The sequence below is a fragment of the Medicago sativa genome, chromosome 3, assembly GCF_051527215.1.
Source record: "Medicago sativa cultivar Bolivia chromosome 3, Bolivia_mono, whole genome shotgun sequence".
Lineage (NCBI taxonomy): Eukaryota > Viridiplantae > Streptophyta > Magnoliopsida > Fabales > Fabaceae > Medicago > Medicago sativa.
In genome coordinates, this window is record NC_140751.1 from 63630997 (window position 1) to 63646369 (window position 15373).

Sequence of the window (15373 nt, forward strand, 5' to 3'; positions counted from 1 at the left end):
GCATCTTTATCTTTTTCTTTACCCTCTTTTTCCATAAATTACTAGTAAATTATATATTTGAGCATGTTTTGCAATTTTAATACATTTAGGATTTTACAACAAATTAAAGAAGAAAACAAAAATTATTTAATTAATTGTCAGGGCTTAGTAATTTTTTTTTTTTTTTTTTTTTTTTAATTTTTGTTGAGAGAAAGAGAAGTTGGTGATGATTGAAGAATTTGGTGGAGTGGTGTTACCTGCTCACACATGATGCACAAGCTGATTTTCAACTGTTGAGAAAATCTTTGTGCATAAAACAGAACCTATAATACAAATTTATGAGCAACATAAAAATGGGGCTAGAAAGTATAGGAACTGTTGTAGTTGAATGTGAAGTAGGTATTGTAGGGAAAGTACTAGGAGTCTATAGAAAAGACAAAAGAGAGAAGCGTACTTATTTGTATTATTATTACCACTTAAGAGTTTGTGTTTGTAGCAGTGATGTGTATTGGTCACTCGAATGACATGATACGCTTTTAACGGCAATTGATTGTTGTGAGATCTGAAAGACCATAGTTGTGTTGTTTTCTGCCAGTCAGTCATCATCGACATGACCATAAACATGTGTTGTCAATCGGTTCCAGAAATCCAAGGGGTGAATGAGATGTCATTCATCACAATTATTAGAACCCTGATAATAAATCGGATAAACTATCGAATTAGTCTCTGTCTTTATAAGTCATTTTTAAATTAGTCTAGAACTCTAATAATGTTTCAAAATAATCATTGTCGTTGTAAAAAGTTTCTCAATTAAGTCTAGTGTCTTGTGACAAAAACAAAGAGAAATGAATCTAATTTAGAGATTTTAACAATATTGCAAAATAGCTCATGTTTTTGTCAAAAGTTTCTCATCATGTCACAAAAAGATAGAAACAATGATCTAATATAGAAACTTTTCGCAAAGACAATGACTAGTTTGAATATTAATAGAGTCAAAGATTAATTTGAGATATCCATTTTTTCTTCCTCCAAGAAAATCCTTAAGATGTTGAGATCCTTGTAAGTAAAAGACTCTCCATTTGAGGGAGATGTTTTTATTTCCATAGATTTTAAATTAAAGATTTTGCTAATAAATGTCCTTAGGGCGCACTTGTTAAGGATTATAAAAGAAAACAATTGATATTGATCCAGTTTTTATAAATCACTCTCAAATTAATTTATAACTATATTAATAATCCAAAATAGTAGTCCACTTGGGTTGGCCTAGTGCTATTGACTTGAGATATAGGAGTGTGCTTCTTCTCGAGGTCTCAAGTTCGATTCTCTCCGGTGTCAATTTGAGTGGGCTAATTTAGCTTAAAAAAAATCCAAAATAGTTATTGTCGTTGTTAAAGGTTTTTCAATTAAGCCCTTCGTCATGTCACAAAAACAAAGAAAAATGGATCTAATTCAGAAATTTTAACAATATTGCAAAATAGTTCACGATTTTAACAATATTGCAAAATAGTTCACGATTAAGTCTCTCGTTATGCCACAAAAACATAGAAACAAGAGGGTGTGGTTATGGTGCATACGGAAATCCTTATGCACCGTGCATAAGTCCAGCCCATTATGCACCTAGCCCAACATAATTACTTCTTACACCCCAAAGAAAAATTGGTGAAGAAAGCAAACAAAACAAAACAAAACATCACGATCATTTTCATCATTTTCATCCATTTCCAACTTCCACCACCGGTAACAAACTTCTACCACCGGAAACAATTTCCAACTAAAATCCAGAAATTCAATAAAAAAAACTTAATGTTTTTTTTTTTATTGAATTTCTGAATTTCTAGATTAGTGTTAAGTTTCTTGTTAATGTTTGTATCAAGTTTATGAATTTCTGGATTTGTATTAAGTTTATGGTGAAACAAACTTAGGGGTATGGAATACTGAAACCATAAGTATGGTTTAATGGTTTTGATAGTTAGGTGTGTCTTTTTATAGTTTCTATCATATTATACTGTTCATCTTATTTAATTTTTGGCCCAATAATGTTCAATTTAATTTAATTTTACTAAAATTAGGGGTATGGAATACTGAAACCATAAGTACGGTTAAATGGTTTTGATAGTGTTCTATGTGAAACCAAAATAATTGCCTAATGGTTTTAAATGAAATTATTAATTTGTTTTAAACAATTTATCTTCTAGAAAAAGAAAACATACTTTTGCTTTATTTTATGTTTGTTTTTCGTGTTAAACCTCTCGAGTTTCTACGAAAAGTGACATAATCAGTTGGTTGTGTCTTTTTATAGTATCTATCATAGTATACCGTTCATTTTATTAATTTTTTGCCCAAGAATGTTCAATTTTATTAAAATTAGTTTTCAAAGTAACCACTTAATAGTACACATTTTGATAGTTTTCAATGTGAAACCAAAATAATTGTCTAATGGTTTTGTAATAAAAAAAATGCGATAAACATTAAAATCATTATTAAGTAACCACTTAATAGTACACACTTATAACCTATTAAATAATTGTCAAATGGTAAATAAAATAAAAGAATAGTGAAAATTATTATTGATAAATGATTTTAAATAAAAACTATTACTGAAACCATAAGTATGGTTCAATGGTTTTGATAGTGTTCTATGCGAAACCAAACTAACTGTCTAATGGTTTTGTAACAACCTATAATCATGAATACGTAACAACAAAGAAAGTGAATGTTATAATTTCCAATAACAAGTGGTCAACAACAAGTGCTCCTAAAAGAATAGTGAAAATCATTATTGATAAATGGTTTTAAATAAAAACTATTGTTGAAACCATACATATGGTTTAATGGTTTTCATAGTGTTCTTTGTGAAACCAAACTAATTGTCTAATGGTTTTGTAACAACCTATAAGCATCAATATCAAAATAAAGAATGTTATAAAGAATGTGAAATGTATAATTTTCATTACATCATATCAAAATATTCCCAATAAAATCTAGTACAAACTTATAATAGTACAAACTAATCATAATCCAAAATATGTCTGTTGTTAAAAATTGAACATTATAGGTTCAGAACTATACAACGCATAAAAGAAAATTCAATTCATAAAACCCTAAATCCTTCCAAAATACTAATCCGCCATAACCCTAAAAGCACCTTCACCACCCTAAGCACGTTCACCGCAAATGCGACGAGCAAGCTGAATGTCCTTTGGCATAATTGTCACTCTCTTAGCATGAATTGCACACAGATTGGTTAAGCATGTCCTCAAGGTTAAGTGTATTTTCTCCCCCCATTAAAATCAACCTTGTCCTCAAGGTTGGAGCTAAGACAATGGTGTAGAATAATAGTAACAACTTCATGTCAAGTGACAATACTATCTTCCCAAGTGACCTTTAAGTGGATACTCCCAATGGAATAAGAATACAATCTCCTGGATCCCATTGCTTGAATTGTAAGGACCATTGTTTCAGGAAAATGTAAACATTGTTTCAGCACCCATTGATCCTAACGAAAAGCCAAACATTACAGTCATGACATTCGTTGTAACAATGATGCTTGAAGAGTTTGTGTATAGTAAGAACCTTATTGCAGCAAAATTTGTAGACAAACATGGCTGATTATAAGCCGGAATCAATGATGTAGCAGTGCACCATGTCCTTGTAAAATCAACAAGAGATACAATCATTACACCACCAAAGGATGTGGTGAATTTAAGACCAATTCCCTTGTGAGTGATCGTTCCCAAGTCCGGCTCATAACACAACACATTTTCCTCTTTGCCAGTAAGCATACTAACCATAGAAAACAAAATGCACCTAATATTTGTTAAGTAAATGTGAAAGGGGCATGGTGAATTCCATTGCAATAATGCAATTGAAACTGACTCTCTTTAACAGCCCATAGCTGTATCATTTTCACTCATTTTCATGTTGCTGAACCATGGAATAGTGTAAGTAGAGCTACTAGCATTTACAAGGATCACCACATGGTGATATGTAGAATCAAATTGTTTCAAAATATGAGCTGCACCTTGATGAAGAATTTCACATTGAGCAATGGCAGCAGAAATTTCATGTAGATAATAATTGTGGAGATCTTCTATATTTCCAACCAAAGCACCAACAACAGCTGACTCATTATTCACTAGCGAAACTCCACCAATGTTTGTATTGAGTGTCACATTTCCTTGAACCAAACAGCTAGCACTTCTCAAAATGATATTGCTCATTTTACCTAACATGTCCTTATATCCATAAGTCATCTTTATGGTACCACTTTGAAATGAAACTAGTAGAGTGTGCAGATTGTCAGCAGTACCCAAGGAACTAGTGTATTGGTATCCTTCCACTGGTTGAAAAATGGCATGAGCATTCCTCAAGATACCAAACCAAATCACATCAACAAAATCATTTTTGTGAATAACACAAGCACTAACAGTAACCACAACAACAACTGGTTGAACATTAAAGAATATAATTTTAACAATTGTTCTACCAAAAAGTTTTGCCAAAACTGGTGCAAGTGACATTGATCTCATCAAATGATCATAAACCTCAAATATAAATTGCATCCCCACAACAACAAAATATATGGAAACAAACTCATAAGAAAGCAAGTTTTTATCCTCCAAGATACCAGTTATTATAAACTCACGGAGTAAGGTGTTAAACAGCATATAATTGTGTGGAGCATTTCATCGAACAGCTGTTGTGCAATTTCTTTTGAAAAATATATCAAAGCTATAAGAGCAATAGGACTAGGATAAAACATTAACATGGGAACTTCACCAAACTCAACAAATCTCCAACAGTGACAAAAAACTTTCAGATTCCAAGAACATAACCAAAATCCTCTAGCAATTCGAAGCAAAAACATAACCCCTGTTTTGCTATGTACTGGAGAGTTACTTACCACTGCTATGCGACCGGCGTCGGGAGGCTCTGGAGGTGGTGGAGGCTCTGTGAGATCCCACATCACTTGGATTTCCACAGTCGTAAGCTAAAAGCGTTGGTCTGGGGATTTCGGAGGTGGAGGCCACAAATGGTGGTTTAGTCGAGCATGACAAAATCAGTTACGGCGGTGAACGGTGGTTACCTTGGTGGCGAGCTGCTTCCTTGGAGTCGGCGCAATCCCGTCGTGAATCAACCGGAAAACGACGTCGGAGTTACGGTGGTGCGCGAGCAAGGTTGAGTCGTATGAGGTAGGAGATGATTGTGGGGACTGATTGTGGGGTCTGAGGTGAGAACCATAGGATCATTACAAGTGTCCAATTATCCGATGGTTGTGATTAACTTATGCATGGTGCATAAGTTATGGCTTATGCACCATAACTTTTGCCGAAACAAGAATCTAATTAAGAATCTTTTGACAAAGACAGTGACTGTTTTGAAATATTAATAGAGTCAAAGACTAATTTGAGATACCCATTTTTCTTCCTCCAAGGAAGTCCTTAACATGTTGAGATCCTTATTAAGTAAAAGACTCTCCATTGGAGATGTTCTTATATCAGTAGCTTTTAAATTAAAGATTTTGCTAATAAGTGTCCTTAGGACGCACTTGTTAAGAGAAAATAATTGATAAATTCTACGTTGGAAAAGTTATTTTTTTTAATATTTTAATGTATTTTAAGATATAATTCTCAGGATAAAATATTCATTTTAAACTTCTTATCAAATGTCTTAAGGACATTTGTTAGCATTTTCTTTAAATTAAAGAATTGAACACCAATTTGTGGTGTAGACTCTAAACCAATTGACAAGTTGTGTTGGTACCCGGTACGAATTTACGTTACGCAACATGTGAAGAATTCGATACACATGGGGTATAGAGCTTTTGTACGTGTCGATTTATAGTACCAATATTATCTAATTAAGTATAGTAAACTATCAATAATTTTTTAGGAGTTTTTTTCTACTTGATGCGAGTCTCTTCAAATGCGCTCCGATATCGGTAGTTAAATCAAGAACTGGTGACAACGCATCAAGTAGAAAAAATTATTTACAAATTTTTTGACCAATAATTTGTAAACTAATTTTAGGAGCTTTTAGGAGTTTTTTTAACTAATTTTTTGACCAATAATTAGTTTACAAATTTTTTAGAAGTATATTAGAAGGTTTGGCTAATTTTTTGACCAACAATTAGCTTTTGTGACAACGTTCTCTCTCATACTCTCGCTATGTCTTATTTTTCCTTGCTTGTACTTCAACCATTCACTGCTAATGAATAGTTGAATTCTAATTGGTAGTGCGATGCATAATTATTTTCCATGGAGCACATCAATGATACTTGGCTATATAGTGAAGAATGCACTGTGATATTTAACAAAGTTCAAGCGATGTTAAGAACAAATGAGTTAACAAGTTAAAGGAGTGGCACTTTGATGATAGTGATTAATGCTTGAATGTCTCAAGAGGAAGAGGAGGGAGTAGAGGAAATTGGTAAAACTCAAAGGGTGGTGATAAGTCGAAGTACAACTGCTTCAAGTGGCACAAGACTAGTCACTTCAATGGAGAATGTCTCGAGTTATACGACAATAATGACTCTGCATAATTTGTAGTTTCCTAATAGGACTATATGAGGATGGAGTTGCTCTATTAGCATCATGTTGGGAGCAAGAAGAAGGTAGACTAACTCACCTTGGAAACAATTTTGACCAGTCTAGAGAGGAAAAATCAAGAATACTTAATATCAAAATGAAGTGGCGAAGGTAAGAATATTCATAATCAGCTGAGATGCATAGGTTACAAGGTATACATAACTAATAATTACTTAGGGGGCGTTTGTTTCATGGAATCAAAATATATTCCCAGGATTAACTTTCACAGGATTATAACATTGGAAACTTCATTCCTAGGAAAGTTTGAAAAAAGTGTTTGGTTGTTGATTTGGAACCCCAGGAATTCATTTTTAAGAAAATGATGTAATTATTAAAATACCCTTACTGTGTAAAATAGACTAGACTAGACATGTGCTCATTTTTCTAAATTTTTGTTGGTCATTGTAGCAACAATATAAACTAATTTGTTAGACAATTTTAGTTAATCATACATTAATTTATCCATGTCCACTTTTATCAATGCTATCAAAATAACATGAGTGTTTTATTGTTCTAACACCTTCGGTTAAATTCAATCAATAAAAGCAAGTGATAAAAATTGATTAAGCTTATGAAGAAGAAAAAGTGTTCAACCGCATAAATGGAAAATGTGGCACATAAATTGTGTGCAGAGACGTGCATGTAGTGGGTCTGCATTGCCGTTATTTAAAGGGTAAAAATGAACTTTTAAAAAATAACTTGTGTCAACCGTCAGGAATGCATCATTCCCATCCATTTACACCGGGAATAAAAAGAGAGTAACATAGTTGAAAGAAAATTACTGGGCATGTTTTATTCCTTGGAACATTTTTGTGTGCATGTATACCAAACATGGGAATAAATGATTCCCATCTTAAATTCCTGGGAATCTAATTTATAGAGGTGAAACAAACACCCCCTTATCATTAGAATGACTTAATTCAATACCTATTTGGTTTCATTTTATAATCTAGTTTTCCTTTGGTGATTTTATTTTTCTATCCAACGAGCTGGCTAGAAATATGGTATTTAACTCAATATTTGATGTTGTTTGGTGCATATAGTCGATCCCATTTAAAGGGATAAGATACAATTGATTGTTGTTGTATTTTGTTTTTCATTGACTCAAAGTATGTTGAGTTCTCATTATTAAATGCATTATGCATGAGTATTATGGATTTTGAGATTTTTTTTCGCTTGTCATTTTCATACCAAAAGCTGTTTAAAATTATGACCAGGGCCGGCCCTAGACATACGCCGGGAGGTGCGGCGGCCTAGGGCCAAAAAATAAATTAAGGGGGGCGTATATAGAAATACTTGGTCAAAATGGGGTATATATAGCAGTAAGCACAAAGAGGGTCCAAACAGTTACAAGACTTCAGCCCATCAACCGTTTCACCTTCTTTTTACAGCCCAACAGTATTTCATTTTCACACCCCCAACCCAACGCTTTCATTTTCACCCCCAACATTTCATTTTCCAAAACACAAACTTAGAAGTAAAATGTAAATCACATAAGTAACATGTAAAACATAAAATATCTAGTCATTCCCAGAGACAAAATTTGTTTTTTATTTTGATGATGCTTTTTGGTGTTTCTGATTGAAGTTAACCTGAATTCATATTTAGATTTCTTAATATAATATGACTTTCTTCATGAAAGTTTCATGTTTTAGACGTCAAATTTGATCTTATGTGATTTTTGATAAGTAACATATCATATTATATTAACAAATGATAAGTGTATTTTATACTTTTATGGATTTATGGTGACGAATGATAATGAATCTCATTGAGAAATTTAAGAGGTAGTAAATGAATTGAACTATCAAATCAGATAAGGAAACATACATAAAGTTTGCTATGTCTACTATCATTTTACTTAGTTTTCTTGGGTTTGGTTCGGTCCATCCAATTATTATTTTTTGTTTTGTTACTCTTTTTTATTAATAAGGACAAGATACATTTGACACACGATGCTTTGCAATGCTAGCATAGTTGCGATTTCAAAACATCGTACAGTTAAAACTCTATAAATTAATAATGTCAGGACCGGAGAAATTTATTAATTTAGAGAGTTATTAATTTATCGATAAATTAATAATTATTAATTTAAAGAGTTTTTACGTAATTATATTGTACATACCAAACAAAAAGGCAAATTAGTCTATGCCTCTTAGAATTACGTTGCAGCGAACCTTGAGACTCAACGTAAATTAGTAACTACTGTGTTCATATGCATTGGAAATCAATAATGACTTTTGAAGTATAGTAAATGTAAACAAGAGGAACAAATGTGTTCAATGTATTCTTAATATATTTTTTTTCTTCAGTTTATATGAATTATTAATTTATGATTTTCTGGGGACTGAAAATTATAAAGGGATCTCCCGAAAAATTATTATCTTATTATTTTATCGAGTTTTTCAATTTTTTACATTGACCCAAGTCGGGACCAGACAAATTTATTATTTTAGAGAGTTTATTAATTTACCGAGTATTAAATTAAAGAGTTTCTACTGTATTACAGTGACTGCCATGATTAATGCATATCTCATTAACTGTTTATAAAAAAAAGTATGATTTATTATATATAAGGGGACCATTTTCTCAAACTTGGCCTAAGGCCCATAAAATGCTAGGAACGAGTTTGATTACGACTTAACCTTTGATTGGATAGGCGTTCATATGGCTGGGTTTGCGTCCCAAAGCCATGTTATGTGAGATGCAAGTATTTCTTCATTTTGTTTACGCTTGCACATACATACATTTTTGCTGGGAAACAAACGTAGGCATATTCTAACTAGATATGAAAATCATGTGACCTTAACTCATTATGTAGTGTAGGTAGAAAGTAAATTTTGAGAAATGAAAATTATAATAAACTTTAAAAGGCATCTACAAGAACCCATGCAGCTTGTATTTATTTATTGATTCTTTTCATTTAGCTACACAGTTAGTACAAAAGGACTTCGAACACTATACTTACCACTTCTCCAAGTAATGAATCCAAATAGATCCTCCTTGAGTGAGGTTAAATTAGAGGAGAAAATAACTTGATAGCTTTGTTTTTTGCTGCTTTTTGTAAATTGGAGTGTCTCCGGAATCAACTGGACTTTCACCCCACTCGGAGCATTGACGACGGCTGAGTAGACTATTTCCTCCTCTTCCCCGACATTTGTAACAACTCTACTCACATTCACCGTTCCTTTCCTACCGAAGTTAGAGATTGCGATGGAAGGGTAATTGATATTGGAAATATGATCACGAGTCGAATCCTTAGGGCATTGGAAACTATCAGGGACAGTTTTTGAAATAACCTTAATAGTGGTTGTGTTATATCCTATGTAACACAAGTAGTTCAAGTAGTCAATGGTGCTGGTTTCATAAACAAGTCCTGGTTGAAGTGGTTCAGTTGTTGTTATTTCCCCTGCTCCATAGTCATAAGGTGTGGCAATTAACCCTAAATCTGTTGTAATGGGACCCTTCATATTGTTAATTTGAGTTGCTGCATTTAGAAGGAAAAAAAAGGAATTTATTAGTTGATAAATATATTTTCAATATAAAACTTATTTTTACTTCCATTTTAAACTCATTAGCTTGTGCCCTTAGGGAACAAGTTAACATGACCCTAAAATTAAACGATCCTCGAGACTAAGTTTATGAATGATTAATATAATGAAAAATGAAAATCCTTACCGGAGGTCATGATGGCCGATCTGATTGCAGAGGCACTCCAAGTAGGATTCCTAGATTTGATGCTGCCTGCAAGGCCTGAAACATGTGGGCATGACATGGAAGTCCCAGTTTTCATGCTATATGGTGAGGAAGTCCCTGCTGCAACAATGTTAACACCTGGTGCTGCAATATCAGGCTACAAAGGGAGAATTTTTGGTCTTATGTAGTGATGTCCATTGATGATAATTATTTATAATCCTATCTATATTGTTATATATTTACCTTGAGAATATTCTTTGAAAGCGATGAAGGCCCTCTACTTGAAAAGATTGCCACCATAGGTGCAGGTTTATATTTGATTACTGTAACCGTTGGTAGAATTGTTCCCATTGGATTGCTTCAGATTAGTTACATGCAAAAATACAACAAAATTAACTAGTGACTAGTTTCCATCGTTGATTTCAATCTCAAACAAGATTGAAAATCAAATTCTTATACTATGTTTTTTTGTAATTAGAGATGATTTATAATAAAGATATAATAAAAAATTGACCAAAAAAAAAAAGATATAATAAAATTAGACATAACAAATAATTACATATCTAATTTTATTTAAAATTTTTGATGTGATAAATTGAAGAAATGCGATTGGATGTTAGTGTAAAATTAGCGTAAATCCAACTATGCATATCCATTAATCTTGATATCTATACTATATATATATATAGAAAATAGAAGATTTTGCACTGCTTTTTTCATTATCTCAATTATACCTTTAAATAACTTTTTCTATAATAATGATGGTTGACATTGTCATTAAAAAAAAATCAGAATTTAGATTATATTTTTTATTATATTATTGGTGTCATTGAAATAAGATAAAAATGGTTAGTTTAGTTTGTTATAATTTGAAAGCAACAAAACATATATATTTATACTTTCAATCAAAATCAAAATTTTATAAAAAAAAAAACATCGTTCATAATTTTCAAACGTTAGTGCAATATAAAGAACGGAAAGACGGATACATGAGTGTCCGTGTTTTCGCTAGTATATTATAATAATTTTTACCTAATATAATAAAATACAAACTTTAAAATTCTTACCTTGTTGAGTTGACATATTGGATGAGTGTAGAATCATCTTTTGGTCTTACCACAGTTGCTGGAAAATTTGCATAATTATTTACAACAGCTCCATCTTGATCACTAATATGAACAAGCCCTAATCCACCTGCCTTTTGCACTGTCTCAATCTTGCTAACAGTTGGATAAATGTCATTTATAGCATCACATATGACAATCTTTCCTTTGACTTTTTTCTTGTCTAATGAACTTGGAGAACATTGCCTACATTTGACAAATTTTTTTTTTGTTTAACTATAAAACTTTGTAATTGTGGGATTATGATTATGCACAATAAACAAGTTTAATATTTATTCGTTTTCATACCTTGCTTCAGCTAGGTCAGCGGTCTTTTTTTTGGCAGACTCTCCAGTTATCAATGGATAATTAGGTGATTTTGAAAGAGGAGAGAAGTTTATAGCTTGACCCTAAAGTAAAACAATTACCGAACATGAGACACAACATAGAGAGCATAATTCATGTACAACATAAAGCCCAAAAGAAAAGAAAAAACTACAAAACTACACCAACACTCTTATGCAAGCAAGCTCCAAATAAGTCATTAAAGAGGAGATTTTGAGGCTCCGTAGATGGAATCTCAAGAATTCTTAAATCATTTGAACTCTAGTTGAGACTAAAGAAAACAATGTTATTTAAACAATAAAAAATGATTGTCTAACACGGAGTTAATTTTTTTTAGTTACTTTGTTTTTCTCTATTCAGATTAAAAGTTATATAGTAAATCTTTTATGATGTTGATGTTGACTTTTTGATGTTCAAATAACATTTTTTTTTATTAAAAGAATAACATGCATTTTAATAACCATCCATCCACACATAGTATTTAATACATCTATTTCTATAAAACATTATAAGGTGAATGCATTTTAATAACCATCCATCCACACATAGTATTTAATACATCTATTTCTATAAAACATTATAAGGTGAATTAGTAAAGAGTCGTAGAAATTGGAAACTGTGCAAAAAAAAAATGGAATGAAACAATAATTTTTTTGACCTACAAGATTAATGATATCATGCTTTTTTTTTTGTGGTGGTCGGGTTCGAACCCTTTGTGGTGGCTGGGTTCGAACCCCAGACCTTGCATATTTAATGTATTGTCCCTACCAACTAAGCTAAACTCTCGAGGACAATGATATCATGCTTTCTCCATGCATAAAACAATTGATAAGACGCTTTCTCCAAAAATATGGCGAAAACCCACCTTATTTTACCCCTCTGTTTTTTTTGAGGTAAAAAAAAAACTCGAAATTCAAATTGGAAAAACTATAAATTAAATATATATGAATCAAATATATCATATAAAAAGTGTTTTTTTTTTTACAAAATAAACAAAATGTAAATCAAATTAACTACAAATACATATTTATTTCTTTGTTTTGAAAAATAAAACTCCCAAAAATGTTATTACCCAAGACAAAGAGGTAAAAAAAGGAAACATTGCATAGTGAGCGCTATAAAGTGTACCTTGACAACTTTGTTATTACCCAAGACAACATTGGACTGAAAGTTACGATCAATGGTGGTGGCAGCAACCGTTAGTATCCAAGGAGCATCATTAACTACCGTACTTTTCTCCGGTCCAGAATTCCCAGCAGAGCAAACCACCACGATGCCGCGCTCTACAGCATGGAAAGCTCCAATTGCTATTACGTCCGTTTTCAAGTCAGGTTGGGGGTCTGGAGACCCGCCAAGGGAGACTGAAAGTATATCAACTCCGTCAGAAATTGCATCGTCGAAAGCCGCAAGGATGGCAGAGCCAGAGCATCCAAAGTTGCACACTTTGTAAATTGACAACCTTGATCCAGGGGATCCACCTTTTGCCATTCCTGCTGCAAGACCAAAGTATGATGCACCACTCACGACGTTCCCTGCCGCGGTCGATGCCGTGTGGGTTCCATGCCCATGCATATCCCTTGGTGTGCCCACCACATCGTTATCATCACCTCCATCAAGGTTAGGGTAATACCTTGCTCCTATTATCTTCCTAATTAAAAGTGAATAGAAGAAAAGCAAAGAAAAAAATTGCGACGGTTGTTACTCTTATAGACCCAACAAAAACATAGATAAGATTCATTTGATTTTGGAGTAAAAATTCTAAACAACTAAAACTGTCGGGTTGTTTTTGGTTTGTATTTTGCAATATTTTGGAAAGAAATTTACAGTAATTGTTTCCTAACATTGTATATTTTTTTATGCTATTAATGTCTAATTACTAAAAAAACATATAAATTACCCACCATTCTTGAAAGGTAATCTAGAAAAAACCTAATGCTACTAATATAGAATCTTCAACCATGTCCTTAATGATTGATTTTCAACAACGTGAAATCGATACTTAAACTAATTCACATCATGTTTGGTTTAGATCAATTTAGAACTTAATATAAAAAGTAAATCAAATCAATAAATTGGTTTGAACTGACTTTGCAGATTTATTGGAACTTTTTTTCTTAATCACCTCGTACTATGAAAGAAGGTTTCGGTTTATAGTGATCAATTACTTGGTTGTTATATCATTTATTTGCTAAAATGGCATTTTTCTACTTACTTGTTACAGTTGGATGAGTTGAAATCTTTTGATGTCATGCAGGTGCCATTCCAACCGGTTGGAATAGGACCCATTCCCTTGTCTGAAAAACTTGGTGCTTCTGGCCATATCCCTGGATAAAATTCATTGTTCATATGTTATGTACATTACATACATACTCCTTTTATATCAAAAATTTAAAAATAACGAACCTGAGTCTAACATGCCGATTATGATGTCTGATGATGACGGAGTGGAACTAGAGAGCGTGCTGTCAATTTCGACATAAGTTTGCGACTTGAGAAAATCCCATGAACGTGTTGTGTGGAGCTTTAGGATGGGATCCGGAAACACAGACACAACTCCGGACTGTTGAGCAATTGAATTTGCTTCATTTTTTGATAAACGAGCTGCAAAGCCTGAGAATCCGTATTTGTAGTTGTGTACTAGAGCTTTTTCATTCCTAAAACATTCACATCATCAATAATTAATTAATCACATTTCACAATACCAGCTAATTTAATATATATGTGTTTGTGTTTGTGTAATTAGTGTTAATTAATTAATTACCTTCTTAACACCATGTTTAAAACATGAGCATGATCTTTACGAAGAGAACCATTAGTTGAATCTGCACCTCCCATATACACAATATAAACTTGATTGTCATTCTCTTGTTGAGTAGCTAAAGATGATTTTAACTCTCCAAGAAAAAGGATGAGAGAATAAAATGTTAGTATCAATAAAATTGGATTTCTTTTCATCTTTAGCATTCTTTTGATGAGTATGCTTGTTAGCTCCCAAGCCCACACATTTATATAAGAAACCATTGGACTAATTAAAGTAAATAAATCACGATAAGAGTATTTTAGAAGAAGTAAACACAACCGTATGAATATCAATGAAAACTCCTTCAAAAAAAAAAAAAAAATCAATGAAAATTATTTTAAAAGAAGAAACAAAAATTAAAAACTCTAGCTGCATGTTGTCTTGCAATAAATCTAACTCACTAGTTTTAGGAGTCTTTTAGAAACTAAAGCAACATCATTTATGCAAATTAGTTTCCATATGCTTGCAATTAGTCGGAATATTTCATTATCAATTTAAAAAATGTGGGTAATGTTATTTCTAATTAAAATTTTTAACAAGCTAGTCACACCCCCCTAAAAAAACAAGCTACATAATTGACATACATTCACGATAGCACGACAAGTAATGGGTTTGCGTGGGAATAATAATTGTGTGTAATTTTGTTGTTTTAGGGGAATTATGTGTTTATCATTGGCTTCTGAGAAGGGAAGGTTGATCAAAATTGAAATTAATCATGTGCCATTGTAATTTTCCTTTGGTAAACCATATAAGCATGTTAAAATATGATATCTTAGAAGGAGCATATTCTATGGTTTAAAACCAACATCATTAGACCAACTTAAGCGGGTTCGATCTGAATGAGTTGTTAAAACTATTTATTA

At 32.3% G+C, this 15373-nt stretch overlaps 1 protein-coding gene across 1 annotated transcript; it reads right to left on the reverse strand.

The window, feature by feature from the left end:
- Window positions 1-9404: 9404 nt before the first annotated feature.
- On the reverse strand, window positions 9405-14685 carry LOC146939076 (CO(2)-response secreted protease-like). Its single transcript, XM_085752875.1, has 9 exons — window positions 14472-14685; window positions 14114-14364; window positions 13923-14034; window positions 12839-13358; window positions 11675-11775; window positions 11330-11572; window positions 10506-10620; window positions 10245-10419; window positions 9405-10053 (listed from the first exon to the last, which is right to left on the reverse strand). Exons 1-9 carry the CDS (start codon window positions 14672-14674, stop codon window positions 9494-9496), a joined length of 2280 nt encoding a protein of 759 aa, XP_085609001.1. The 5' UTR covers window positions 14675-14685; the 3' UTR covers window positions 9405-9493.
- Between the last annotated feature and the right edge of the window lie 688 nt (window positions 14686-15373).